The 27,012-nt window shown below is 36.8% G+C and overlaps 1 protein-coding gene across 1 annotated transcript in view; it reads left to right on the forward strand.

Moving 5' to 3' along the window:
- Positions 1–25,406, forward strand: part of LOC145675427 (glutamate receptor ionotropic, delta-1-like) — a 32,694-nt gene extending 7,288 nt beyond the window's left edge. The window contains exon 2 of the mRNA XM_081745833.1: positions 25,393–25,406. Within this exon, the coding sequence (XP_081601959.1) occupies positions 25,393–25,406 (14 nt within the window). The remainder of the gene's footprint in view (positions 1–25,392) is intronic.
- Positions 25,407–27,012: the final 1,606 nt, after the last annotated feature.

Here is a 27,012-nt window from a genome sequence, read left to right on the forward strand (position 1 = left end):
TTCAATTCACACAAAAAAAAAAATCAGTAAACATTAAGATCGAATTGTATATTAAATCAAAATCGATTACCTCTTCCAACGAATCCTGTGTAGAACAAGTATATAGATTTGATCTTTAAGAAACGTAATAGTTGTTCTTGTTTTGATGCTTCCATGAGTAAATAACTTGCTGGTAAAATAATATTATTATCATTTTTAAGAATCCAAGTTTTCTAGGAATAATTTTGCTAGACACGATCCTATAAGGAACATTCGGTTGTAAATTGATTTTTGATTTCATTTCAGTTTTAGTTGAGCGTCTCTTTCAGCAGCGAGGCTATATGATACATGGTTACAGCTTAACACGGAATCAGAACCACATTAACTCCCGCCAGGAAACGAACCTAGGTCTCCCACGCCAAAGGTGCGTATGCTAACAGCTTGTTGGAGATTGACATGACATGATGAGGTACGGACATTGCGTTGTTTTCGGTGTATTCAAATGGGTTCTCAAGATGACCTGTGACCGTGATCTGACCGTGACCTCTGACCTTGATACCTGATTGACGCATATTTGGTCGGCTTGCGACATAGAATCATACCATACAGCTTTTCCTTTGTTATCACTTCGATTTACTTTTGCTCAGGCTCTTTCAGAATTTATCATTGCAATCCCATAAGGAAAAAATCGAAATTTGATCGAATTTTAAAAAAATCGAATCTCTTCAATCTTTAGTACGAGTGATATGCTTCTATGGCAAAATAAAACTTATGTCCTTCTAAAGTTACAACGAGTTGCGCGGCTTTACCTGATACCACTTTTGCACAGTGAACAAATGAAATTGACACACGAATTAACCCTAGAACGCAGAACATGAGTCAAAAATGACCCAGTAGTAATTTATGTATAGATTTTTGTCTGCAATATTTGTTGCACAGTAGTTTTTCTCCGTGACATCTTCTATTGGTTTGTTTACTACATAAAAATAATGTATTTAAGTTTTTGGTTTTGTATTTATTTTTTACATTTTATTATATGTATTTCTATACGTAGTATACATAACATGGGTCATTTCTGACCCGCGGTATATTTTAGTATTAGATTACTATTATATATTAGTATTAGTATATAATACTAATACTAATCTTTATAGTAGTATTAGATTAGTTCTTTACTATAACAAATTAGTATTTGTTTTACTAAAATGTTATTATATTTGTAGTAGTATTATTACTACTAGTCTTGTACTTTGAACTTGATTTTTTTTAGAAATATATACTCTGAACAGACTAATCTTATGGACCATGTTATGGACCCATGGACTCATCATAAAGACCCATGTTATGGAAACTAAGGTACAATTCATGTCATGCGTTTAAGGGTTAATCTCACCCTCTGTATAATAAGTAGATAGATAAAACAGTTACAATATTTAAGGGCTGTGCCAATGCAATCCCAAAATTTAAGAGGAATGTATCAATGTAGGTAAGTCCTATGAAAATAAGACTTGAGCATGTACTTAACCATGTAACAATTTGTTGTAGTAAAGTGTGTAAGAAGATCAAATAGGGCAATAACATCCAATTTTGAAGTTAGCCAATTGTTTATCAATAGGAGGTAAGCAGAACCATCCAAATTTACATGAATCCCAGAGAATGTATACTGAATTTTGCTATTTGCAATTCCCAAATTTAAGCAGTTGTCCTATGTACACTTCCGAAAATTTTAACAAGGTAGCATCAAATAATATAAATAAAAAGGAGTGAACACCTGTATAATACGGTGTATGTTGAAGGCTCATCAAACAACATAAATTAGATCAAATACCCTACCATGTGGCGATACTAGTATTTGATAATTTAGGGAATAAAAAAAAGTCTAGACCCCTATACTCATCTATATAATCATACAAAATAAGAAGGCTTTATCCATGGCGGAGGTCAAAAACAAACGAATTTTGAATAGTAAACAATTTTATGCGCATGAAAGGGAACGAGATACTTCAACCGAGCTAACAGTGGTTATTTGAGTCGTAGAGAACATTTGCAAAATTTTATTTTTTAACAATTCCCAAATTTAAATGGTGATCATAGGTACCCCTCCCGAAATTTTAGAGTGTGTTAATGTAACCATGTCTTACAAACAAAATGAACACCTATAACTAACTACCTCTATGGCCTACGGAACCCGGTCATTCAATGCCGCGTTTACAAAAGCTCTCCAGTAACTTCTATCCTTAGCTAACTGGATCCAGTTTTTACTTTGTATTCCTATTTCCGCGAAATCTATCTTAATACTTTCCTCTCATCTGCACCTAGGTTTTCCTAATGGTCGTTTTCGATTGGTCTTTCAGTTAAGACTTTTATAGCCTTCCTATTTTCTTCCATCCTGGCTATGTGATCTGCCAACCTGAGCTTCCTACATTTGATAACCCTGACAATGTTTGGTAAATCGTACTACGGCCCTAACTAACTTCCATGTATTTAGTTTACTCTGCATTTACTTCTGTACTCATGTCCCTGCAAGCGTTTAATAAGACCTCTGCATTTCTTTCTATTGTTCTCCTATCATCCCCTATTAAATCTACATCATGAAAATGCGCCATAACCTTGTGAACACCTATACTCATTCATATAACCAAATACTATAAGATTAATAAAAAAGAAAGTTTGTTGTGTTAATTTGGTAGCTGTTGTATTAAAATATAATTATCTTAAAGGGAAATAGCATTCAAATCTATCAGACCTGAAGCATCTGAGCGTAAGAGATAGGTTCTATTTTTATCTGTGTGGAAATCAATAGAAGAACCGTTACAACCTCTAAATGCTGAAACTACAATTTGATAACATAAAGAAAATTACTACTTTACAGAAAGAGAATAATTACACAATCAATAGTTTCTCAGAGCTGTTACTGAATTAAATGTCTTGAACCAATATTCGCAAAGATACCGATACAAAATGCTCAGACTCTTCTTTTAACTAAATTTTACATGTGTTAATAAAATAAAATTTACATGAACATGATATGAGAAACTCTCAACCCAAGTCCAAGGTTTCTTCTGACGTGCATGACTAATACATTCTCAGACGATTCGTTACTTCCCTCGGTCTGTCTCTCTTGGTAGACAACAAGAGCAATGCTGCCCCCCGATTCAAGTTCTCCCATTGTTATTACAATTTTTCACTCATTAATTTTCAATCAGATGCTAAACTATAAGTCTTTAGCAATTAAAATTTCCATTTGCTTACATATCATACTTGTCCTTCAGGAAAGGTAATTTTTGAAATGAAAACATATTAATGGTCCATTAAGAATTAATGGACCATTAAGTACAGTCACAATGTCTTGTTCTTTCTATTACACTTTATCACTAAAAACTTGTAACTTAACTGCATCTCTATTAATTATATATTTTTTCACAAAATCTCTGTCCTCATAACGGTAATAAATCCTTATCCAGGAGGATACTCCGGAAGTTAAAATCTTCGACACATTTATACTCATGAAAGGAAAAGAAAGGGACCACCCAAATTTTACGGTGATATATATTTGGGGCCTTGAGAATATACAGAGTGGCCCGAAAGTAGGTATACAGTCCCGTACTGATCGGTCATGACATTATATATCATTTACTTATTGTTATTCATACAGGTATTGACTTAGTTTCTTCCTTATCTGTTCTTAATTTATTTTCACTTATACCTTAAGCTACGAAAAAACCAAAGCAAAAGAAATTCATTATCTTAATAAATTAAAATGTTATACTTGATCGATGCTGGTCTGTATACCTACTTTTGGATCACCTTGTATTGCAATCTTTACTTTTAATAATTCCTAAGTTTGATGGGTGGTCCTAGGTACCAGCCCCAAAATTTAAGAGAATAGCATCAATGTACCCAGTTCTGTAAAAGATAATGGACCCCTGTATTCACTCATATAACCATGTAATAAAGCTTCATGAAAAAGAATAATTAGGTTAAAAAATCTCCAAATTTTAAAATTTTTTTCAATGTTATACCCGCGAAAGGCATGAAAGGGAATCAGTCGGACCACTCAAATTTACAATGATACATATTAGTGTTCTAAAAAACCTTTTACCAATTATTATTTTTTGACCATGCTGAAATTTATGCGGTGGCCCTATGTACCCCTCCCAACATTTCAGAGGGAAGCATCAGTGTACCAATTCTTTGAAAGAGAATATATCTCCATACTCAAACATATAACCATTGACGGTAATAACGCGTTATCGAAAAGAATAAACTAGGTCACAAACCTCCGAAATTTGAATTTTGTTCAATTATCTATGCAGGGACCATGGCTCCTCTACCCGAGATCAAGGGGCACAAAAGTGTCCTCAGGTGCTGTCATTGCTACTAATGTCTTTATATTACAGAAAGGGAATGGAAATGTAGCTAATTTAATATTTATCATTTGATGCAAGAATATTTCATAACCTCTATCGACCCAAAAGTAATCTATAACTCGAATTTCAGTGAATGCTTTGCAACATTTTACTTTGAGGTTGAATACACAAAAAATATTTATTTTAAACAAAAAATATTTGTATTAGTGGCCTTCTGACGTCATGTAGCCTAGGGGCTACAGTGAGTCGTAATGATGATATTTCCAAGTATTTACACATTATGTTAAATAATAGTGTCGTAAGCGTTTTACACCCTCTCATATTGTAATATTTAAACAAATCCATTTGCAGTGATAGCTGGTATACAATAAATATTATTTTCAGCTTTTACATTAAATTTTACCCATTAAGTATTTACATTAAACATTTCTTTATGAACTTTTACATATGCATACATCATGTGTTGAAGACAGCATGTTGTGATACCCATCAAACTTTAGAAGAAGGTATTTTTAGGTCTGAAACCTTCTGAAACAAGTTCGGTTGGCATGAGGGGTAAAAACGAGAGGGAACACGGGAGGATGCCGTTCCGTCACTTCCAAAAATGTCTATGATGTCCTTCACCTCCAAGAAACATTACAAAGAGAAAGATAGGCACCTAGAAGGACGTGACGACATCCGTTACCCTCCCTTTTCACATCCACTTTTAGCCCTGGTTGCCATTCAAACATAAGATTATCTTACAAATTGTACATTGCACGTATGTAAACTCTGTGAATCCACTCAGTCTGCATCTAGATCGGGGATCCGTCTCTCACGTAATCACGAGGTGTAAACGTGACCGTTCTTGGAAGTGCTTCTGGTAGCAATGGTGTAACTGTACGCGTTTCTTCCCTCTGGAAGTAGTGGCTGGTGAGGGTTGCTCTGTTTCAGAATTTGAATCAGATTCTTCAATTTGTAAGGATGTATTGCTCTTCTCATTGGATATGTCAACTCTGCAGCAATTACCATTCTGTACTCAAAGCAACCAAGAGTATATTTCTTTGCAAATCTGTTAGATTTGGCAACTGCGATACTCAAGAAAAGCATCAGCAAGTGAAAAGCAAAAGACTGGTGGATAACTCTAAGTGTCCACTTATTAATAATTGCTAGCATAGCATACTTTGAAATTACCCTGTTTAAGAGATCAACACCATCTATGTTGTTGTTGTAATGTTTTATCGTCTTGACGCCTATTTGTCTTCTTCACCCTCCAAACAGCTTTCATTCCCATTTTGGCTCCGGATGTAATTTTTATCAGCATCACTGATTTCAGGTAGTTAAAGATCAGATATATTCCTATCAATAATATCCTAAAGATTTCGTATGTCAGTATTCGGTACAACTTTGAACAAAGAAAAAATAGTGCTGCCTAAATTCTCTGTGACTGCCGCTAGCGCTTGCTGCACTCCGTATTAATATTAGGAAAGTTATTAATAACTCTTTCTATTTGCTTCCAAATTATACTAAATGAATGCTAAAACTTTAACCTCACAAAAGCTAGACAAATAAACATATTTATACATACGAGTTCAGAGAAAAGATATTGCAGTTTAGTGTCCTGAATGAAAGACGCCTATCAACACTACTTTACTATGTAAAATAGTCGCCTGAACCCAATCTAGCAGCTGCGCTACATACAAAAGAGTAACAAGATGGAAAGTCTATTTCTGTGAAATTACACCAACAATCAATTTCTACATATTCTCCGTTTTATATTTTTTTCACTTCATAATAAAAAAGGCGAGTTTTGCAGAAAAATTATAGATTTACCTTCTTTTTTCTTCCTTAACCTCAGACGTAATTCCTATGTCATCTTTACAAAGTCATCATTACCCTACAACTGCACAGTTTCTTGAATTAAAAATGACAGACGCGTTGCGTTGTGTGTAGCAAAAGCACTGCAAGTAGTCATTCACATAACCAAAGCTTAGGTCTTTCATTTTAAAAAAATGAAATCTAGATGTAGCATATATGCTACAAATGGTGGATAGAGGATAAACTTATTGGTATCGTGTGTATTTATTTATTTATCATAACAACACAACAGGCATTCTGCCCATTTACAGTGTTTACATATGTGGTAAACGGCTTTATTTTTTACAGATTTTTTTACTAATTCAGCTTATCGGATTACAAATTCTATTCCTAAACACCCTTTCAGATATATTGGAAACATCTATCACTTCACACTTTTCTTCAATACTATTGTAGTAAGAGTGAATTCTCCATAAGGGGGATTTATATAGGACGTGCTTTCTTATAGTACATGATACTATAATTCTTCAACCTTCCGTTTTAGACGTTGGAACTTGCAGAAATATATTAGAAGTTAGTTCTATGCAGGCTATTTTATTATTTATTATTTTATACAGGAAAACTAAATCATTAACATACCTATGTTGCTCTAATGTCAGTATTTTGAAGTTGTTTAGTATGATATGTATGCAGGTTACAATCCTGTTGTTTTTATACATTAATAGTTTCAGAAACTTACACTGTACTCTTTCAATCGTTTGTGTACATTTTGCATTACAAATACAATAATATTACAAATGTGTATGAAGAGTCCAAATAACAGAAGCGTATTGCAGTTGAGGTCTTATATAGGAATAATATAATTTCAAAATTGTCATGTGGCAACGGATGCCTTCACTTACACGATAAACAAAGCCAAGCAAAAACATATTCATCATTAGTGCTTTCTTTAGAACTATTAATTTTACATCGACGCAGAAACAATTTGTGCTTAGTTTTTCTAGCAGACATAGAGAAACAATATTGCGATTTCAAAAAATATTAGAATATAAAAACTGTGAGTGACAGGCCCCGAAATGAAAGATCAATTGTCGTACAGCGCCGTAGCTGGGCGGAACGAGCAGCACGATTGACCCGGGCGCTCATAGCAAAAGGGCGCCGAAGAAGCAAGAAGAAAAGAAGAGTGTTCGGAAAAAGTAAACGACACTCTGCCTGGAAAAAGTATTGGTTCACTATTAAATCAATATTGTTGTCAGTTTGTAAAGATTTTCTTGCTAGCTCAGCTCGCAACCCTAACGTTTCAATAACAGCCACAACAACCTTTTACTGTCATTTAATAAAACTTATTATGATTTGTTAATGATAATGTAATATACAGGGTACCGAGTAATGAGTTATAGTGTATGCAGGAGTGTTTTCAAAATCAGGAAAGGTCAAAGTCTGAAATACGTGTTCGAAGTTTTTGATGGTGACGACTTTCCTTAGTTAATCTCGCTTTTCTACCCAATCAGATTATTCACGATGGTGAGAATAAAGGTATGAAAATGAGAGGAGTCAAGAGACACACGCAAGCTGCTGTTTGCACGACCAAACGAATTTCGTCTTTTTCTAAGGCTGAACACAACCGATGCTTTATTATTATCGTTCCATTGACACACACACATGTAATGCTTCCAATTTGAAAGAATTTATTGGGGTAATTTCTTTATCAACTACTTTTATCGCCAGCATATTTTTTGTGAGTACATATCTTGTTGTTGTTGTTTTTGTGTATGTGTATGTGTGTGTTAGTGTATTCTTAATATGTTAATTAATAATAAGTAAGCCCATATTCAGAACTTTTATTCACGCTTCTCTTATTTGTGATAGAGCTCTCACAACCGGTGCATGGCATCACTAGTTCTTTCCCAGGCAGCACCAAGTGAGCTTTGTGCTCGGCAAACAAGTGTTTCTGTGAGTTTTCTGAATATGCTTTTGATTTCCCACACTATCATCATTTCACCATTGCCTCATCTCCCTTAACCTCGATCCATAATCATTGAACGTAAAACTATCAGAAAATATGTATTTTAAATGCACCAATCGTGTATCAAGTAAATATAAAGTAACCAAGAAAGTTCTGACGCCTTTTCACCCACCACCTTCGAACATCGATACGTCACCCAAGACGTACTTGGAAGATTAAAAATAGTCCCCACCAGCACTGACGATCTTCAGTCAACTTTCTGGAAGGCCATGGATTCCATTGCGGTAGAACTTGGGGGGGCAAAGAAGATATCAAGTGCATTTTGCATCTCTACTAGGGATTTCAATTGACGTCTTATAAAGTGATTTTCCAAGAAATGGAATAGGTGATAATCGAACGGTGCAATGTTCGGGAAGTATGGCATATGCAGTAGTGTTTCCCATGCAAGGCATAGAATGGTGTCCCGGCTCATCGTAGCCACGTGGAGGTTAGCGTTGTCCTGCAACAGGATCCCTTTGCGATTCAGAGTTTTGAGTTTTTCTTGAACACGGCTCAACTACTGACACTACACAGATTCATTGATGGTCTGACCAGTTGGTAACAGTTCCCGATGCACGATGCCGTGAGCAGTCCACCAAACATACAGGAGGACCATCTGGTACATTGGTGGTTTTGTTTTTTTGGAAAAAAAGTTCATGGGGTGCTAACGAATGATAACGGCGCCGTGGAGCTTCGCACAGGACCCACTTCTCATCACATGTTAACACCCTGTCAAGAAATGGTTCCTTCCTCAGACGAGACAGCATAGAAACACAAGTGCTTCTGGGCCGGAGTCAAATCATGTGGGACCCATTGATCCAACTTGTAGTACTTCCCAAGTTGATGGAGGTGCTGACTAATGGTTTCTCCAATCACACTAAATTGTAGTTCCAGTTCCTGACATGTCTGGTCACTGTTCGAATTAATTGCTGCCTGAAGATATTCCTTTTATACATATATTCGTCTTCCGACATGTGATATATCTTCGAGTGTTTCGTCACCGTCCTTAAACTTGTTAAACCATAACTGCACAGTAAGCGTAGTCACAACACCCTCATCAAAGACCTTACATACCTTGCGCACCATGCAGCGGCGTCTAACCTCAGTTTAAACTCGTACAGCATACACACTTATGAGACTCTAAGGAGGTTCCATATTCACTCAGTCCTTATGAAAGTTCACTATGTAACTGAACTACCACAACCAGGTAGTATGTCAGGCTTTTGGTGCCCTTATACCCACACCAACAATTGACCTTCGCCTTTTCTCCATTCGCATTCAACTCACGGTGTGAGGTCCAATTGAACACATGTCCACACAAATGGAACTCTAAATCACTAACAACCAAACTCCGTAATTGATATATTCAATATGTATCACATAATCTATATAACGAAAACAACGGTAGTCAACTTGTCTACAAGTAATAGATCTTTCATATTATAGAAAAAAATGATGCAAGACGTTGAGAGTTTGTCCGACACATTCAATAAACAAAAATATATTTAATACTCTATTTGTAGCGACATTGATTTTCCCTTTCATAAAAACAAGTGAATTGTTGTTTTAATTTTCGGACCGTAGAACTGACACCTTTTTACTTTCCAAATATGGAAATAACCCTAAATGTCAGATACATATTGAGTAATTTAGTTTTGTTTGTCACTCCTCTGAAATTAGCTTCCATGGAATTGGCTGGTTTTCGAACCCAACGATCCAATTATATTGTTTATGTATCAGGCAACAGCAGTTTAGTTCTCTTAATAATTAGGAATATTGTTTGTTCCATGTTGAACGACGGAGTTATTTTTTAATATTTCCATTCAAAATAAGGTCAACACAGATAGGATTGGAAGAAAATTTACTACTCTTCTAGATATAAGATTCATTATGCAGTACTGGCCTAATTTTTAGATTGCACATTGATAAACAAAAAATAAATATAGATTTGAAACTGATAAGTAAGGAACTTATTTCTTTGAAAATGTTCTTTCAGTGTAGTAGCAAATGATGTAATAAATAGCTCCTATTTATTTAGATAATTAGCTTCTGTCTATTTAGATAATTAGCTTCTGTCTATTTAGATAATTAGATTCTGTCTGGAAATAATTAGCTTCTGTCTATTAACATAAAATTGGAATAAGGTAAAACCAACCTTCTTCTTTATAACTTGTATATTTTTGTGAGAAGCATATATTCTGTTATGGTTTGTAAAGGAAATCAGTCCTATAAAACTTCAGTTTTCTATGGGACCACGAAACAGTGTTTTTGTCCTACTATAAAGAGTTTACTAACACAATTCAAGATGAGCTTTTACGAATTTAGAGGAATGAGCATTTTATTTGAAAATGGAAAAAAGAGACTGATATACGTTATAACGATAATATCGCAGTCATTGGAAGTAAGTATAAGGTAGCATGCTTGAAATCAAGAAAATTTGTGTTTAATAATTCCTGGCCTTGTACACACTTACGAGTTTAATTATATTGTAAACTACGGCTGTCGAACTAAAATTTTACTTGGAGTGGATTGTTTTTTTCTCTCCGGCGTTTCTCGAGCAACGCATACACACTTGCCATCCTTAGGAACACCTTAGCAGCACTAACTTGTCTAGGATAAACTATATGCTACATTTTGTTTTGTCTTGAGTTACAGCATATCATTTCTTATCACAGGCCAATCTAGAAGGTAAAAACTGGGAGTCCAGCCAGAACCCAGACTTTGATAATTATATCATGACTTTACCATAAATTTCAAAACTGTATAAATAAGAGCTTAAATTACGTTTGTCACTAAACAAACTTTTGGGCTAGATCCTCCACTGTTTCTTATGTTGTTCTTAAATGCATACACATGCGTGAAGTGGCATAGTGACATAGATGCCTATCAATTACTAAGATGGTGAAAGAATACTGATTGTTCTCGATTCACATAATATACGGTGAAGCAGACGAAATAATCAGACAGTGACTGAAATAATTGTTAAACTCACTGAAAATGCATTGCTTGTATACTCATGAACAAAACTTCTTTGCTGGTTTCATAAAATTATAGGTGACAATAAGCGAGCTTCGTCTACGTTCTACGAGCAAATAGTATAGCTAATGATAAAAACAACTTAAATTAGAATTTCTTCTCATACGCGCCGTCAGAATTTTGGTAACCTGGGGGAAGGCTAGGATGGGACAACACATCCTACAATTGTTCCCAGAACGCTCTGCACTATTGGGCCTGAAGATCTCAAAAATAGTTCCTAAATCTTACTTAAAAAATCTAGAAAAACACTGTATGATAGTAAGTAACTTATTAGAGAGTTAAGAAGTCCCTCAAATATATCCAATCATAGGAAACAAGAAATATACAAAATAGAAACGTTTATTGTAGGAAATCTAAAAATCGAAGTTACCCAGTACACCCACTGTGGCGCCGACTATGTTTTTTCTTGAACTTTACATGGTAAAAGCGTTTCTTGGAAAAGGAACGAACTTCCATATATGATTGTATAATCTTATTAAAGAAAATATTTAACAGCACCACAACTTTGGAAACTTTCAAAGTCAGTTTTGTAGGTTTTGCTCCAAAGGTTTATTTTCTATATTTATATTTAGTGTCTTTCTTTGTTTGCTGTTTCCGCCTGGTTCGGTTGCAAATTCGGTAGTGTTCATTAGAAGTATGATCCAAAATACATTCTAATAAACCGAGTAGGTAGAGTAGGTCATATCTTCCATTCCAGGTTACTAATGTCAACTGGAGAAAAAGAAAAAAGAAATTGAATGAGTGCTATTCTAATGATAAATCTCTATCAGAAATACCCTATATTAAAAGTCTTAACTGAATCAATGAAAATTTACAAATTTTATAAAGGAAAGTTGGATGTTCCTTATAGATGTACCAGACCTTGCATGTTTCAAATTTCAAATGTAGATAAAACACATTGAATTATAGGATGGAAACAAATTTTGTGTCGAACTAGTATAAATTAAATAAGCCATTCTTTCATTTATTAACAAAACAAATATTTAATCTACGGTTACTCTTTGCTTAAACGAAACGAATAACTCACAAATGGAATACACTAATCTTTCTCTTGCGTTACTTTATAAAATAATAACAAAGGGAAGGATATTCACCCTGCAATTTCGTAACTTTTAAGCAGGTCAGTGCGATAGTAAGCATTAACAGAATACCAATGGACATTATTATTACATTGGCAGTTCTGAGCCTGACATAGCCCCTCAATGAGCTGTTTCTCAAATCAACTACTCCTGCAATAGTCATGTTAAAGTTTTGGAAACCAAGACTATTGCATATAGTATAGCATCATGACAAATTGGAGGTAGCAGCATTAATATTTTGAAATGATGTTTACTATTATTATAATGTTTCTTGTTCATTATATTTTATGACTCATAGAAAACATATCACAAGAGAAATAGGCCCAAGGTTGTACTTAGCAGGCCTTATCAATCCTACAAGTAAATAAGTAACGATAAGTTGGAATAAGTTGCTACAACATTTATAATTTTCGGAACATTAGTTATATATTATTGTTGTATGTCATATATTGTAATTAACAGTATTTTGCCTTTAGTATGCTGCACGATCTCTTGAAGAAAACTTTATTCTTAAGGCGTCTACACCTAAAGACACAAAATACAAAATATCAACTCTATAAAGAAATTTAAAATATTAAATTAGGCCTATACACGAATAGTAGACTAGTCTAGTAGATAGCAGAAAGTCTTTTTCGTACTATTGCTGCTACTACTACTACGTACTACTAATATAACAACACTATCCATGGCTTTGAATTAGATATTGTAAGGAAAGAAACACTAACCAAAGCTTAAACACACATTCAATTTTAAACTATTATATGTTACAGTTTCGGATATCTAATATATCCTTCATCAGACACTAGAACATAAATGAAGATATATATATATATATATATATATATATATATATATATATATATATATATATATATATATATATAGTTAGATAGACAGATATATAAATGAGTTTACATTCTATTGGCCGAAGCCTTCCCGTGTCCATTTTCCAACCAATCACGTTCCGCCATTTGTGGCCATTTCAATTTCATCTTGTTTATGCTATCTAAAATTCTCTACCATAATCCATTAATACACTAGGTAAGCTCTTATCCAGTTCATCAGCTTATCTCTTCCTACCTTCTTTATCCAATCTGCTTCTTTCCACTTCCTTATTATCATTCTCTTCTTTATCTCCAATACTTCCGTCTTACTCTAGTTAATTTCGCGATTAGTCTCCTTAACATGTTTGTGTATCGCATTGGTATCTTTCTTCCTCCTCACATCATCTTTATGTTGTTTTAACATTTCTTTCATTCTCTTTCCTGTCTCTCCTACATATGACATATCACAGTCCCTGTAGCTGACTCCTTCTTCCTCTTCATTAATCTTTTTGGTGCCTTTTCTATTCTTCTTCTTTATTGATCTCAATACGTTTCCTCTATTCCTTCTATAATCTCAAAAAGAGGGGCAAGTTAGGAAATTGTACCAGAAGGGGTGCTCGCGGAGGTGTTCTGCCACAAGAGGAGCGGCGTGGATACTAATACGAAGAGAAAGTTCATAACAAATATGATAAGAAGAATAGAAATGCTGGAAGGAAGAAGGTGAACATAGAGACATTCTACAGACAGTTAGAGAAGAATGGTTCCAGCAGGAAGCACTTAGAGAAGAAAGAAGAACACAGGAGGAGGAAGAGAGGAAGGAAGAGGATGAGAGTGGAAGATGGCATGGTATAGAAAGTATGGGAAAAGAAAACGGAGAAACTGAAGAAAGGAGGGGTCACAGCTTATAGAATGCCTGAGAGCAATGCAATTTAGACTTTTCATTTTTAAATAAGATGATTCAATGACTATATATAGTCATTTCCGTTCTAGTGTCTGATGAAGGATATGATAGATATCCGAAACCGTTACACATTACAGTTTAAACTACAGTGTGTGTGTGTGTTCAAGCTTTGGTCAGTGTTTCTTTTTCACTACTACTACCACTACTACTACTACTACTAATAATAATAATAATAATTATAATATAATCGATTTTTTTCTCGAATGATGTTTCAAGTTTAATTTCCGATGATTATACTTGGAGCAAAAGAAGATGGTGATGGTTAAATGGCTGATTATGGTGAAATGAGGAAAGTTCGAGGAACGGGAGAATCCTGAAAAAAAAAAAAACACTCACGTGGTGTTTTCCAGATGGGTAAAACATAGTGATAACTAGTAGTAATGTGCATTGGTGAACCGAGCGATCCTCAAATTTCTAATTCATAATTTTAACCCCAAACATTAAGAATAAATCAATAATCATCAAGACATACAGTATACTCCATAAAAATCCGGATGTTTTAATTAAAATTTTACTGAAAAATATTCTCTTTAACATCGGCGAGGATTCAGTTCTTCATAATTGACTCATTTGTACTCCAAGCAGTACAGATGACTGAGATTTCTCAGAAAAAAATAAGCTATATTTAAAAAAAGAAAAAATACTAAACTTAAAACAAATTTATTTTTAAAATCTTGAGAGGGAGTGTTAAATGAATTTTCATGTTTGGCTGACTTCAACTCTAAACATGGGGAATGTGTGAACCCTTTCAAGATTTTTGGTAAGTTTTGTTACCATGGCGTAGTATCGTCTTTGACTTCTTATTTAGGTTCTATAACAGGTATTTAAGCCGCTTTTTTATTGGTCAAGTCAAGGATGGACTAAAGAACACCCAGGAATGCGTTTTGGAACTCGTTGGTCAATTTAGGGGTGCGATTTTTTATTTTTTCTTAAGTCAAATTTCAAAAATTTTTCACGCCTTTATTTTTCAGGACACCCGCTTGAAGCTTTGCGTGCAAATTGTGTGTGCTATTGGGTATTTCTATTTTTTTTAGATTCCTATAGGGACGGACCTGAGGAGCGCAAGTGTTCCGATGGGTTGATTTTTTTTTTTTTTTTAGAAAAATTCCGGTTTCACTCGATTTTCCGGTTCAAGTGTATGATACGGACATATGAGTGGTACCATTGGAAAAAGATTCTTACAATGAAGAAAATAACGTTTAAGCCATGCCTCTAGGCCAAATAGTAATGACGCAGTAAAATTTTATAACATGTATATACTGTATATGTATATAGGCCTAAATTCACACTTTCAATATTTTTTTCTGCCCTTTGTTTTCAAGACACAAGATTTAAATTTTGCTCACGTATTGTGTACATAACAGACGGATGCGCACAAGTCGAGTCGAGTCGAGATTTAAGCCTGTCTCGACTCGACTCGAGAAAATGTTGTCTCGACTCGTGTCTCGACTCGAAAATATGTTGCTGTCTCGACTCGTGTCTCGACTCGACAGTCTCTGTCTCGACTCGACTCGAATTCGAGTCGAGACGTCTCGAAATTCGAGTCGAGACAAAATATACGAGTTAAAATATACACACACATCACCCAGACCATTATGACTACCTACCTAATTGTTAGTATGTCCACCTTTTGGCACGAATAACAACGGCAACGCGTCTTGGCGTGGTCGCAATGTTCCTCGGTGGGTCGCTGGAGAGAGTTGGCACCACATATGCACACACAGGTAATCTAATTCTTGTAAATTCCAGGGAAGGGGTGATGCGCCCTCAGGTCACGTTCAATCACATCCCAGATGTGATCGATTGGGTTCAGATCCGGAGAGTTTGGGGGCCAGCACATCACTTGGAACTCGCTCCTGTGTTCCTCGAACCACTCCATCACACTCCTGGACTTGTGACATGGTGCATTATCTTGTCGAAAAATGCCACTACCGATGAGAAACATGTCCGTCATGAAGGGATGTACGTAGTCTGCAAGAAGCGTGTGACGCCTCGGCCGTCATGGTGCCTTGCTCGAGCTCCACTAGACACATGGATGCTCACCTGAATGTTCCCCAGATAATAATTAAACCGCAGCCAGTTTGTCTCCGTCCCGCAGTACAGTTGTCAAGGAGCTGTTCCCTTGGAACACGACGGATTCGCACCCTCACATCGTCATGATGAAGATGATATCGGGATTCATCAGATAATGCAACGCTCTGCCATTGTGCCAAGCTCTAGTGGCGATGGTAACGTATTCATTTCAGTTGTAGTTGCCGATGTCGTGGTGTTAACATTCGCCATCGGTAGGAGTGTTCGGTGCACTGTGTGTTCAGACTAGTGTTGTGAAGGTCTGTGAAAAAAAACAGAAATTTTGGGTTTTAAAAAAACAGTTTTTTTACGGTTTTCCCGAGCTGGGGAAAAAACGGAAAATTCGGGTATTATCAGAATCATCACTTTTGCTAATCACAGAATCATTTTAGTTAATATGTTAAATCAAACATATTTCATACAGATATCTTCATTGTTCTATGTAAAATTCCGGAAATTTTGAAACCATTAGAAAAAAATCATTTGTTCGGAAATATTGGCAAAAACAGGAAAATATAGTTTAAAAACTATTTGTTGGCTTGATGCTAGTAATCTTACTTGCTGTAACATGTCTGCAACATATACAATGGGAAGTCGAAAATTCGAACTAATTGGGACCACAGGTAGTTCGGATTTTCAAATTGTTCGGATTTTCGAAAATGACCAAGAAAATGCCATTTAGGCTTACATACACTGTACGGTATGTTCTTCTATCGATACAGTGGTTATTGAGTACATACAGTAATTACAATACCGTACGTAAGGCTACTTACATTTAGTGTTTCTGAAGAACCTGCTTGTACTCTAAATAACACTGTTCTTGTAAATCACACTTAAAATTTATAGGCCTAAGAAAAAAATAAAAATAAAAATACATGACGAACAATTACATATAAATGAACTTTTGTAAAAACACTGACTTCACATAACGTCGATGGACACGCTATTTTTTGTTTCTCGCTAACGGAAACATACTTAAAGCAACAGGTTTTAATTCTACTTTACACACATATACCGCACAAGTGAGTAAATTTGAGCAGCGAGAAATATATTATGTGAAACTTCCGTTAGTTATTATTACAGACTAGCAGAATATCCGTTCTTCGCACGGGGAGAATACGTTTCATTTTGGACGCAAAGGGCACCAAAACTGTCCCCAATGAAGTTGCGGAGCCCCAAAACTATGAATTTGACATTAATACCAATAATTTTCAATTATCTTTACATGTCACCATCCCCCTTAGAGTACTAATGGGGCTGAATTTGTGGATTTAAACGTGGATTGAGTGTGGATTGGATGTGGATTGAGTGTGAATTCACACTCAAGTATACACTGCATAAAATGGGCTTCAATCCTGCTTTACACTGGATAAAACTGCAAATATGGTTTAGCCTCTCCCTTGATCATATCCTGGATCCGCCACTATACTGTATATAATGCTCAAAAAAATTAGGAGTTCAGCTGAAACATCACACAAGACGTTAAGAGAGTGTATGAATAAGCTTGTGTTTGACTCATATATATCATACAAGAAGGAATGCTTTAAGATACACTAGAAAAATGGGGCACATACTGGTGTTGGGGCACGGAAAACCTTGTTCACATGGCTCATGACACAAGACGGTTATGTGTGTACCTCTCGAACTGCTCACAAACAGGCAAGGCAACAACACTGATTGTTCCTTAATATGTCATATGATCACTTCGAATAGCCAAAAGAGCCTCGCACCTGCGTGGCATGGATTCAATCAGATTATCGATGAGTTCTTGGGGAATGTTTTGTCACTCATCCAGAAGAGCGACTTCCAGATGGTTAATGGATTTACTGGCCTAGCGGCAATTCGTCTGCCATGCATATCCCAGACATGCTCAATTGGAATGAGATCCGGAGAGCATGCTGGCCACTTCATCCGAGCGATACCCTCAGCATCCAGCATCTCATCCACTAACCGAGCTCTGTGAGGACGAGTATTGTCATCCATGAAAAGGAACGAATCACCAATGGCACCAGCATAGGGAAGAACAAGAGTTTTCATGATCTCATCCCTATATCTGAGAGCCGTCAAAGAGCCATTTCGGATGATGTGGAGCTCAGTACGCTCACCAATGCTGATTCCTGCCCACACCATCAGTCCACCACCATGATACTGGGATCTTTCTCGCACAAACATGGGATTCTGTCGTGTTCCACAATCTCTCCAGGTGAAAACACGTCGATTATCAGGCTCCACACTGAATCGAGACTCGTCAGAGAACAAAACATGGCCCCATTCATTGCGTCCCAACCCACGATGTTCCTCTGCCTACGCTCTTTGATCAACGCGGTGTCGTGCAGTTAATGGGACACACATATCATAGGCCTACGTGCGTAGAGACCACCTTCTCGAAGGCGATTGCGGACCGTTTGAGTGGATATTGTGCGTCCTGTTGTTGTTCGGAAGGCTCGCTGAAGCAGAGTTGTATTCTGACGCCGGTTTCGACGAGCTGTTAACAAGAGGTAACGATCGTCTCTGGCTTTGGTTGCTAGTGAACGGCTCTGTCCTTGTCTTCTTCGAACACTTCAAGTTGTTTGTAATCGATTCCACAATCGGGAAATTATACTTTGTGCCACTCCTATGGCATGTGACACCTCCCGCTGTAACTGACCAGCTTCCAGCCTGCCGACAGCTCGCCATGCCAACGATTCTGGCAAATCACGTTGTTGCGCAATTTCACTACGTAGATTTGTGACGCACTAAACACAATGAGAACAAAGGTATCCTGGAGCTGGAATGTGTTGGCAGCGCCACACTACGAAATGATACCTGTTAGCGCCACGTCACTGATCACGTGCACAGATGTTTCAAACGGTTCGTTTGCACGTTGGGCCTTCAGGATTTTAATCTGAACTGGACAAGATACAGTGTTCTCACATTATTCGTAAGAAGTTTTACATGTGTTTTCATCTGATTCCCTAATTTTTTTGATCAATATATATATATATTAGATAAATATAACCATTCTTCGCATGAAAGTCAAGGCCTGTGGAAGTATTACCCTCATTTCCGCGACCGCGAAAACTATGGATCTGAGACTAAATCGATCATTTTGGATTACTTTTACATGTCTCGGTATATCTCCCCCCCGCCCCCCGCTGATTCTCAGTCCGCATACAATGGTAGCTGAATTTGCAAGTGATTACCAATGAAAGTGTCACCATTCATTTCAGCGACCGCGAAAACTATGGATTTGACACTAATATCTGTCATTTTGTATTACTTTTACATGTTTCGGTATCCCCCACCCCCCGCTGCCTCCCGGCCCACATGCACTGGTAGCTGAATTAGCAAGTGATCACTAATGAAAGTGTCACCATTCATCTCAGCGACCGCGAAAACTATGGATTTGACACTAATATCGGTCATTGTGGATTACTTTTACATCTCTCGGTATATCCCCCCCACTGATTCTCGGCCCGTATACAATGGTATCTGAATTTGCAAATCATCGCTAATGGAAGTGTCACCATTGTTCTCAGCGATCACGAAAACTATGGATTTGACACTAATACTGGTCATTTTGTATTACTTTTTCATGTTTCGTTATCCCCGCCCCCGATTACTCCCGGTCCGCATACAATAGTAGCTGAATTTGCAAGTGATCACTAATGAAAGTGTCACCATTCATCTCAGCAACCGCGAAAAGTATGGATTTGACACTAATATCGGTCATTTTGGATTACTTTTACTTGTCTCGGTTCCCCTTCTCCCCGCTGACTCCCGGCCCACATGCAATTGTAGCTGAATTTGCAAATCATCGCTAATGGAAGTGTCACTATTGATCTCAGAGACCGCGAAAACTATGGATTTGACACTAATATCGGTCATTGTGGATTACTTTTATATGTCTCGATATCTCAACTCTCCCTTCCCGTTGAACCCCGACCCGGTGCCGCATAGCATGAATTTGTAAGTTAATGTGATCGGAGTTTCACCATTGATTTCAGCGACCGCGAAAACTATGAATTCAACACTAATATCTGTTATTTTCTACTACTTTTACATGTCCCGGTAAACAACCCCTGAGACCCCCCTGGTTCGAATTTTGACAAAATCGTTTAACTCTCGTCTGGAGCCTGGACCAAGGTATTCGTGACTAAAATTTGGTAACTCTTGGTCAATTTGTCTGGTTCCCAAGCCGGTTCCCGTAAACGCCTCCCCATGAGACTCCCCTGGTTCGAAATTTGAAAACAACTTTTCGTCTTGATCTCGGGCCTAGGCCAAGGTACCCCTGACCAAAATTTGGTAACTCTCGGTCCACTCGTCTGGTCCCCAGGCCGCATACAGACAGACAAACACACAAACAAACTGTTTATTTTATTTATATTAGATTAGATAGATTCTTGGAAATTATACCAGATTTTCATATTATCTTTCCGAACTAATTTTAAAGACCCCTGGAGGACCCCTTTCTCAAAGAAATTGCTGGGGAAACACTTGTACAAACTTCAGTTTTCGTACCGGATGATTACCGAGACCTGGTGGGAAAAAAAACTGCTTTTGCGTTCGAATTAAAAAAAAATAGTTCTCCTCAGGTTAGTATTCACTGAGAATATTTTTATAAAATTTAAATATTATTTGTAAATCAGTGGACTTTGAATACATCCACATCGTATCCACTGAGTTGCGAAATTGTGTACCTCCAGACATGGACGGCCGAAGAAAATTTTCTAGGAGAACATCTTCAATGTTTGCTATATTAGTCTGGCATTTAATGTGCATGGTTTGTTATATTACGTATACATTTTCGTGAGCCAGGGAGGTTCATTCTTATCAAACACGGAGATTATGAAGGAGCAGATCTACTGTACAAAATATAATAAAAACATCTCTTTCGGATTTCTATCATCCCGCAGTCCAACCCCGAGACGGAAACGTAAGAGATAGGCTTTTTGTTTTTAAACAAGATAACGTGTCTAGCGAATGCTTTACATTGTGAAGATTATATTAGTGAAAATTAAACGAATATAATTTTACAACTTAATATACATATTACTAAATGTTTAGCTCCCCGTTGCTATGTTGTTAGCGATGCGCCTTTCTCGAACGAGGTTTGATTCATGGTAGGAGCTCATGTGTTTCAAATCCGACATTAAACTGTACGTTCACGTCTTGTAGAGCTTTGCTCCTAAAAACAACGCTAAACTATAATCTAATTTAATATTATTAATATTAAAAAAATAATGACTTATCAATGTGACGTCAATTTGGCAGTCCATTTTATACTTTCACTTAATCCAGTGGATATTATTATAACAATTACGAGACACACGCGCATATAAATACTCAGAAACAAGCACATACACACGTACACATACACAAATATGAACACTTCAAATCTATTTACATGTGTTGGACTGCACTGCATCAAGTATCTTCTCATGTATCTGCATTTTTTGATTGATGCACAGATTTGTTATTTGTACGCATCAATCATTTTAGAATTTTCGGGAAGGTTCAGGGTTCGTTCTTCATTTAAAGAGTCGGTTCTCTGTATTGAAAACAGAATGAGGGGAGGATGGGGGAATTTATACTTTATGAATGGACTAGCAGCGTTCACCCCGCTTCGCTGCGGTCACCCCGGAACGCAATAAACTTTGTTACTTAGATAATTTTTACTTTTTCGCTTTCAAATTGCAGTAAATGTTAACATTATAGCGCCTGTCATTTATGTTAACCCGCCGAGTGACCCGCTTCGCTGCGGTCACCCCGGAACGCAATAAACTTTGTTACTTAGATAATTTTTACTTTTTCGCTTTCAAATTGCAGTAAATGTTAAAATTATAGCGCCTGTCATTTATGTTAACCCGCCGAGTCACATGGTCATGCGGGTTGCATATAAATACGTTTATTTTTACCTATGATGAACTAATAACAAAGGATTTGTACGTATGGACACTTGAATGGTCAATTATCTCAAGACACTGGTAATTAAAAATTAAAGTGATATGATAAAAACCATCTAGGGTCCAAATCCTAATAACCCCCCAAAAATGAAAGAAATTGGTTCAGCCGTATTAGCGTGATGAGTTCACAAAGGATTTGTGCGTTCTCTTTTATATATATAGATAACATTTTAACAAATATATACAAAACATGCCGCTTCCGACGCAGCACTAAAGCATTTCTTTTAGCGGTGTACTACTAGTGGTACCCTGATGATAATACCCCCTCCCCTTTCAAGTTGTTAAGTGAGAAGGGACAGAAACATCCCAGACACTCAGGGTTCAGTTGACAATAATAAAACTATGGGTAAGTAAACATCTTGTGCAGAGTCACGTTTTGCTTATTTTTGAACATTTCTGTGAAATCAACAATACAACAGCGGAAATACTAACTGGTTTTATTACTCCAACCATCGCTTCAACAAAGGATAATTCCCAACGGTCAGTGTTCTCTTTCTCTTTTTCTGTCCTCGTTATTATTCTCCACATCTTTAATGAAGTAGCGGGCGCCCAACCCCTCGACATTTGGACGTCTTTTTCTGTTGGTTTCGCCACTTGTTGAAGACACATCACCACAGCACTCTTCGAACACCTGACAAGTCCTGCAGTTTCCGAAATTCTCGTGCCGAGTGTTTCTGAGCGAGTACTTTCTTCAAAATAATATTAAAAATTATAGAAAGATTTTCGAGACATTCGAGTCGAGTCGAGATTTTTACCAGCTGTCTCGACTCGACTCGAGTCTCGACTCGAAAATTCGAGTCGAGAAATACGTTTGTCTAGACTCGTCTCGAATTTTACAAAGAGTGTCTCGACTCGAATCTCGACTCGAATTCGAGTCGAGTCGAGTCGAGATTCGAGACATGTCTCGACTCGAGCGCATCCCTAGTCAGATCTCTACCTGTACCCAGGCCCAGACCAGAGGGGCAAAATATTTTGGCTGGAAGTTTCCAAAAAACCTCCGGGTTTTTCCGGTTCAGATGTAGCTATGTTAGGGATATGTGAATGGTATCTCTTGAAAGGGCTCCTTATTCTGAAGGAAATGGCGCTTAAGCCATGCCTCTAGGTCAAATAGTAATGACGCAGAACATTTTGTATGTACATATTTATACGAAAAAATGGGTCACCTTGAGACATTCAAAAATTTCTCCCGACCTTAATTTTCAAGATACAAGATTAAAAGTTTGCACTCGTATTATGCACATAGCAGAGTAAGTTTTGAAAAGAAAATGAGATCCATAAGTGAACCCAGGCCCGGACTAGAAGGGCACAAACATTTCGAAAATAAATTTTTTGAAACATCTTCCGGCTTTACTCGATTTTCCCATTTTGCTATTGGAAAGTACGCTCTATCTTGAAAATATGAGGTAAGAACCATGATCCTACGATAAATTTGAAGGAAGCAGTAGCTGTTTGAGTGAAAGTCTAAAATTTACCTCAAAAAATCGAAATCCTAAAAGTGTTAAACATACAGACCCTACAATATATTAAAACGGATTGTAGCAGCTAAAAAGAAGACCACTGCAATGAAAATTACATCTGAACTCAATTCCAGCCTACAGAACCCGGTTTCATCGAAAACAGTGGTACGGGAACTTCATAAAATGAAAATTCATGGCCGGGCCGCTATCGCCAAACCCTGATCACAGCAGTAAATGCGAAGAGTTGTATCCAATGGTGCAAGGACCATAAGGCGTGAACTCATGACCAATGAAAACACGTAATGTGGTCCGGTGAATTGACCTTCACCTTTTTTCCAGCAACCGGTCGTGTTTGCGTACGGAGAACACCATCGCAGGCCTATAATACAGAATGTCTGTTCCCAACTGTAAAGCATGGGGGTGGTTCTGTTACAGTATGGACAGTAATATCCTAGTTCCGCAGGTCCCATTATAGCCTTGCATGGAATGATGAATGCTAAGGCGTATGAGGCCATTTTGGGGGACCAGGTTCTTCACATGGACCAAATATTGTTCCCAGATGGTGATGGCATCAACCAAGATGATTTGGCACCCTGTCACGTTGCAAAACAGTGAAATCATGGTTTAAGAAGCATGACCAGGAGCTATCACACCTCCCCTGGGTCCCACAATCACCCGTTCTGAACATCATTGAGCCATTGTGGTCTCAGTTAGAAAGGCGTGTTAGGACTCATTACCCTCCACCAGCATCCCTTAAGAAACTGGAGTGTTTTAGAGGAACAATGGTACAAAAATTCCACACACCACAATTCAAGAGCTGTATACGTGCATTCCACGTCGGATCCAAGCTGTTTTGGACGCAAAAGGAGGCCCCACACCATAGTAGGTATGATTTTCATACTTTGGTAAACGTTTTAGATTTTTTATCCAACCCCTGCATATTGTCCATTCCGGTTGCTTTTCCACTCTTAATTTCGGATATAGCTTTTTGAAACTCATCCCGAAGAATATTAAATCCATTACTATGTTCAGTTTCTACTTCAGCATCTAGGCCACGTAGTCTATTCCTACCTCATATAAGTTCTCAACATATTCTTTCCATCTTCCTAATACTTCCCTTCTCTCGCTGACCATCTTGTCTTTCTTTAATTTTTACTGCCGTCGTTGTACCTCCCTTGTTACATCCGAAGTTCCATAAATTTCCCTTCGGTTTACATTTCCTCATATTTCCCAACTCTTTCTAGTTCTTCTATTGTTTCGCAATTTCTTTCGTAAAATACTTCTTATAGGGAAGATTTTAAGATACTCACTTTGTAGATGCAAACACTATTTTGTAACATTTTTATAAAATAAATCAGCTGAAGGGCTAGTATCCCGGACTGTTATTATCTTTACCAAAATAGACATTTCAATATGTACACATTCACAATCTTGATATGATTATTACTACATATTGCTTTAGTTCTTTAGGAATTTGCTAGCTCTGCCATATGCAGTTGATTATTATAACTCCTTTGGAATAATTTCGGTTTTCCCGCTAGCTCCGATAATAAACTAATGAGTCACGATAGCCATTTCACCAACCTTTCCTTGCCATCTATCTTCAACTTAAATATGTTATGATTACCTCACTTTGTGAGGAAGATTTGAGTACGATATTTGGTAGAAAAATATTTCTGTAGATTTCCCACGAAATGTAAGTAGCAGTTTTATTCAGCTTAAGTTGCAAAATGAAATGATAAAATCCAAGAAAATTTCTGGGCAATTATTGTAAATGCATCTTAACGGCAACTGTTGATATGGTTGCCATCAAATACATTGTTTGTAGAAACTGTAAAAATGTATTAAGGTTCTTTGTATCTTTTTCAGGTAATGCATACTGAAAGATGACAGGATTCTCCATTCCACTAACTTTGCTCCTAGTTTATGCTACTGCTCCTTCCAAAATTCTTCAGGAACAATACAACAGGTTTGAAAACAAAACTGTGACAGACATGATCAATAAAATCATCGCATCCTTCTTTCATGAAGATATCTACTGTGCTTCAATCACAGGTGAAAAATGTGAACTTAAAAATGAAATATCGCATTCCATTTTACAAGCTTTCAAATATTTCCCAGTTCTAATATCAGACACTAGGTCTGTTGGCAACACATCTGAAATTAAAATCCCAAGTGATATATTTATTGTTACAGCCACAACTGGTGATAATATGCTGGAAATATTTAACAATTTTCTCGCAACATCTACATTATCGTACTTCGTGGTTGTACCTTGTTATAAATCAACTAAATTGGAATTTATCCTTAGCGACGAACTATTCCAATACTTTCCCAACGTAATAGTTATAAGCTGTAACAACAGTAACGTACATTGTAGTATTTACAGTCACATATATTCTCTGAAAGTTAGTCTTATGAAAGTTGATGAGTGGAACGACGAAGCATTTATCTCAAACCATACACTCTTCCCTAACAAATTACGTAATCTAGGAGGAAAGGAATTTATTGTTACAAGTACACCCTTTCCTCCATATATTGCGTTCTATAAACAATCTGAAAACGATAATATAGAAATGTTGGAAAAGCCGATCCCTGATCTTCAGAAGTTCTTGAATGTTTCTGGTGTCGAAGGAAATCTGTTGAACGAGTTGTCGCTCCTCCGCAATTTCAGCTTTTCCTTTAAGTTACCAGAAGAAAAGTGGGGAAAGTACGAAGACAACGGAACAGCCACAGGAATAGTAGGAGATATTATGAACCGCAACGCAGACATAGGTATTGGAGATTGTTGGTTGGAATACGAAGGGAAATATCCAATATATGATAGTACATCCATTTCTTACATGAAAATATGTGTGACATTAATAACACCACGACCAAAGGAAATTTCGAAGGCCTATGCCCTAATATTTCCATTTAGTTGTTTAGTTTGGTATTGTATCATCGCAGCAGTGATATTTCCAATGGTGTTTCTTACGATTTTCTCACATGCTCTGAGAATCATGAATCCAACGAAAATAAACTCTAGATATCCAGACATCAAACAAGGGTTTTCAGATGTAATAAGGTTATTGACCCAAGCTGGGACAAAACAACAAAACGAGCCTGTCTTGCGACATTTTCTATTTCTTATAACAGTAATGTACATGATATTGACTTTTGCCTATTGCACTGACCTATTATCATCTTTTACTGTTACTATTTATGAACGTTCAATTAGAACATTTAGCGAAGTAGTGGATATTGGTTTGAAATGGCTAGGATTTGAAATATATATGGTAAACCTTTTACATGAGTCAAGAGTCGTCAGTCATAAAATATTTGCTGAAAATTTTATATTTTTAGAGAATGGAGTCAATATGGAAGAAATGGCCGCTACAGATGAGTATGGTATTTTCATAGAATATCATAAACCTGGTATCATAACTGGCACAGAATACTTAAAAGCAGAAACTCTTAACGAATTTGAGCTTCTAAAAGAGTGTATCT

This window comes from Thermobia domestica, chromosome 18 (assembly GCF_964235325.1).
Source record: "Thermobia domestica chromosome 18, izTheDome1.hap1.1, whole genome shotgun sequence".
In the NCBI taxonomy this organism is placed as follows: Eukaryota; Metazoa; Arthropoda; class Insecta; order Zygentoma; family Lepismatidae; genus Thermobia; species Thermobia domestica.